The sequence below is a fragment of the Centrocercus urophasianus genome, unplaced genomic scaffold, assembly GCF_019232065.1.
Source record: "Centrocercus urophasianus isolate 14NV4802_14NV808 unplaced genomic scaffold, USGS_Curo_1.0 seq_29, whole genome shotgun sequence".
NCBI lineage: Eukaryota > Metazoa > Chordata > Aves > Galliformes > Phasianidae > Centrocercus > Centrocercus urophasianus.
Window position 1 is genome coordinate 7,866,941 of NW_024884855.1, and position 4,337 is coordinate 7,871,277.

Here is a 4,337-nt window from a genome sequence, read left to right on the forward strand (position 1 = left end):
TGCACTTCCTGACCTTCTCTTCCTGATCCTTTTGGAATTAGGAAGTCTTTAAGGTCCCAGACAGCATCAAGATTCCCTAACCCCCCCCGACCCCCCCCTTAGATACCATGGCAGCTTATTCAGAACCCATAGATTTTCCCCCCCCATTTCTCATCTCCGTCTCCAAGCCAGCATTTGTTTGCACTTTGGCAGCTCTCAGCTTTACTGTCCCTGCCGCCCTGGATTTCTGATTTCTCTGGTACATCTCCTCCTAGCCACAGAGTTGCATGTGAGACACCTACTCCCCATCTGCACGTTTCCAAATCAGAACAGCGTATTTATGATCACTACTGGTAGCTGGAGGGACTTCTCCTCTCACCCACTGCAGTTTTTCTCACCCAAAGAGAAAGCACAGTAACCAGCTCATGGAGGTGTTTGCATTCCTCTTAGAAACAAGACTTTTGCAAGTTTACATGATGCTGAATATTGCTTTTTCTTGAAAGCATGGGCACAGTGTGGGCTGGGTGTTTCTGGCTTAATCTTGGAGCCAGATTCAAGCTCCTTTATTATTATGGACACTCAACCATCAGACAAATGGGAGCAGAATTTGCTGGGTGCATCTTCCTTGAGCACCTTAACCACTGTACACTGCCCAAACTTGGGAGAGAATTTGGGCTGTGTTCTGCATTTTATACCACTCTTATATCTTTTATGTTTCTCTTTTATAGCAAGAAGCTTTGACCCTTTTACAGCAGGAAGGTTTATAAACATCTACTTAGACCATGCTCAGACAAAGATCTAATAAATATCCTTGTGAATCAAGCATGCTGCAGAATCAAAGCTGGAGAAAATTTCAAGCCTTTTCAGACTGTCTGACAAAAAGCATATGCCTTCATCAAATCAGCTCAGCTCTCCATGCTTTCATAGGCTGCCCGCCACATTCTGGATCTCATGTAGAAGAAATGAGCTTTTGAGATTAAAAAGCACATTTCTGGGCGAGAGGAGAGGGATTCAGAAACCTTAATGGGAGCAAAATCTTGAGAGATAGAAAAGAAACAGTTTGTTCCTTTCCTTTGGAGAGAATTCTCATCTGTGTGTGGATGACCTGACCTGGTGGAAAAGAGGTCCCAAGGTGGTGCCTTCCATTTGGGCATTCATTGATTCTTTTTTGTTTTATAGGGTTTTGTCAGTTGTTATGGAGAGTTTTGTCTCCCCACCTACACAGCTGCACTGCGCTCTGGAGGCTTTCAATTGGCTCTGCCAGGCAGCAAGTGGCGTTTGAATGTATCAACTGAGACTGTTTCTATGTAAACAGGGAGACCTGTGAAACATTGCAGCGGTGCTTCAGATGCACAAAGCCAGGAGCTATCTTTGGCTCAGGGTTGTGAAAGCCCCCCTAGCTGCGCAGGAGTGAGATGGGGCTGTTGACTCCTCAGCCTCTCCAGGCACCTCGGCCAAAGCAACATCAGGAGAGCCCCAAGCTGGACTTTAAAGCTTTTGATGCTAGAGCAGATAGTCTTACGTGTACTCACTGTGTCATCTAAAATTACTTTCTAAGTTGTTTTCTATATCAGATTGTAGACAGAAAACTAAGAGGGGAGGTAGGTTTTGGGTTAGCGTGTTTTTGTACCAGTTCACTGCAGGAAACCTGCTATCTCTGATTCTAAATTGTGATGGCCATCACACTCTCATCTCCCTTGCATTTCCCAGTGGGATGCTTTCTGTGTTACTGTATGCAGCTCCTTAAAATTAAACAGAAACCATCAACTGTGTATGATCGCTTGGGCTCTCATTATGAGATGCCTTTGTCCTGGCCTTGCTCCTGTCACACATGCTGAATGTGTAATTCAAACAGAATTCTGACTACAGCTAGGAAAATAAATGATGTGTAAATCTTTGAATTCACTTTTTCTTTCTCTTTCTCTCCCCTCCCATCTTTATTTTTTTTCTTCCTCTTTTTAGGAATGAGATGCCCATGAAGTTTAATCTCTGTTAGCTCGAAAAGAAAAACTGGGGAATAAGAGTTATGGATCCTTTATACTTTTCCAACGCATTTAACATGGACTCCAGTTCCAGTGATTTGAACTCCTCGCTGCTGACGAATACAACAGAGAATGGGACACTCTCAGAGCAGCTCCCATTCAAATACATCCACAAAGTCCTGATCCCCATCTTTTACATCCTTGTATGTGCAGTTGGACTCAGTGGCAACACATTGGTCATTTACGTGGTTTTGCGCTATGCCAAGATGAAAACTGTCACCAACATTTACATCTTGAATTTGGCTGTTGCTGATGTACTCTTCATGTTGGGCCTACCCTTCCTGGCCACCCAGAATGCCATCTCCTACTGGCCTTTTGGCTCCTTTCTGTGCAGGCTGGTTATGACCGTAGATGGTATTAACCAATTCACAAGTATTTTCTGTTTGACTGTGATGAGCATGGACCGCTACCTGGCAGTAGTTCATCCCATTAAATCAACCAAATGGAGACGTCCCAGGGTGGCCAAACTCATCAGTATGACTGTCTGGACGTTCTCATTCCTGGTGGTGCTTCCAGTCTTCATCTTTTCAGATGTGCAGGAAGACTTTCACACCTGCAACATGAACTGGCCAGAGCCTGTCAACATCTGGTCTGCAGCGTTCATCATTTACACGTCGGTCCTTGGGTTCTTTGGTCCTTTGTTGGTGATCTGTCTGTGCTACTTGCTGATTGTGATTAAAGTCAAATCTTCAGGGATTCGCGTTGGGTCTACAAGGCGCAGGAGATCAGAGAGGAAAGTGACCAGGATGGTGGTGATCATTGTGGTTGTCTTTGTGTTCTGCTGGCTCCCATTTTACATGATGAACATTGTCAATTTGATATTTATCCTGCCAGAAGACCCTGTGCTGGTGGGGGTGTATTTCTTTGTGGTGGTTCTGTCCTATGCGAACAGCTGTGCCAACCCTATTCTTTATGGATTTCTTTCTGACAACTTCAAGCAGAGTTTTCAGAAAGTCCTTTGCCTCCGAAAGGGCAATGGCATAGAGGACGGTGACCCCATTGAACATAGGCAAGAGAACAGCAGTCGCTTGCAGGAATCAATGTTAACCCAGAGGAATATTGAATTCAATGGACACATGCAGACTAGCAAGGTGTGAGGGCATGGTCTGGGACTGCCAAGAACTTGTAGACCTGAAGAACTTGAGACTTAAGGGGAGGACGAAATCACAACTAAAATCTGGAGGCCCACCAGCTCCAATTAGTGTACAGAGTCTTTCACTCCCTTCCCTTTCACAGCTAAAAGTGCTCTGGGTTATACTGAGCTGTGTGAAGTTCTCGTGCTGTTTCAACTAAGGCAGTCAGATGTACGTTACTGCTTCCTGTACTCTAGAGAACTGATCTACTGGTAGCCACTGCCAGCTTTGTCCTACTTCAGTAATCCAAAACAACACTAAACCTGTTCTAACTACTTCGTTAAGCTGAGCTTGTGGCTGGGGTCAGCTCAAAACAGAAAACAGCTCAAATAATTCCTGTGAAAATACCTTTGAAAGTCTTCAAGGGGATCTCTTAAAAGAAAGTACACTATTCCTCAACAAAGTTCCACACAAAAAAGGTCACAGCACTGATCTTGAAATTATGTAAAATCCATTGTTTTAGAGTGTAGTCCCCTTGCACTGTTTTACTGTTATTAATCCGTATAAACCTCAAAGTATTTGGGAGTTTTTCAAATAGCAAGAAAGAATAATAATGAAACAAAAAGTAGGAGAAAAATCTTGAAAGGATTCAAAATGTTCATAATACTTTCACATTCTAAACCAAACTGCATATAAAATGTAATGTAACCACTTTATTATTATGTAAGTCAAAATGATCGTGAAGTGCTGGCAAGCTGTTGTGTATATTTATTGGTTCTGAATGTAAGTATGGATGTGAATTCAAGCTGTATTTTCAGAAATTAAAACAAGTTCAACCCCTTTTTGACTTTCAATTGCATAGATCCTTCAAGCATTTTCTGGCAATGCAAACAAAAAGATAAAGCAGAGGCTCACCTCATCGTGGATGCAATAGAGTTTATTTGGATGGGGGCAATGTGGGAACCTCAGTCCAACTCAGACACCAAAGTCTGTGTCTTATGGTGCTTGAGGTCTCAACAGATAAATAGAGACCAAGTGACTGATGTGACACCAGACAGCAGGATGGGGAACAAGGAGCAGGATGCAGATCCGACTCCTGCCTCACAGCTGACCCAAAACACTTGCACTGTTAAGTGAGGGATCTTCTACCGCGAAAGGAAGAAAACAAATTACAGGTCTGTTTTAATGTTGGCAAAAGGCATTTAACCTCATCAGAAATTGCTTTATGCCACTGCTGTCATCC

At 43.3% G+C, this 4,337-nt stretch overlaps 1 protein-coding gene across 1 annotated transcript; it reads left to right on the forward strand.

Moving 5' to 3' along the window:
- The first annotated feature begins 1,961 nt into the window (after window positions 1-1,961).
- On the forward strand, window positions 1,962-3,915 carry SSTR5 (somatostatin receptor 5). Its single transcript, XM_042828021.1, has one exon. It carries the CDS (start codon window positions 2,006-2,008, stop codon window positions 3,116-3,118), a length of 1,113 nt encoding a protein of 370 aa, XP_042683955.1. The 5' UTR covers window positions 1,962-2,005; the 3' UTR covers window positions 3,119-3,915.
- The last annotated feature ends 422 nt before the right edge of the window (window positions 3,916-4,337 follow it).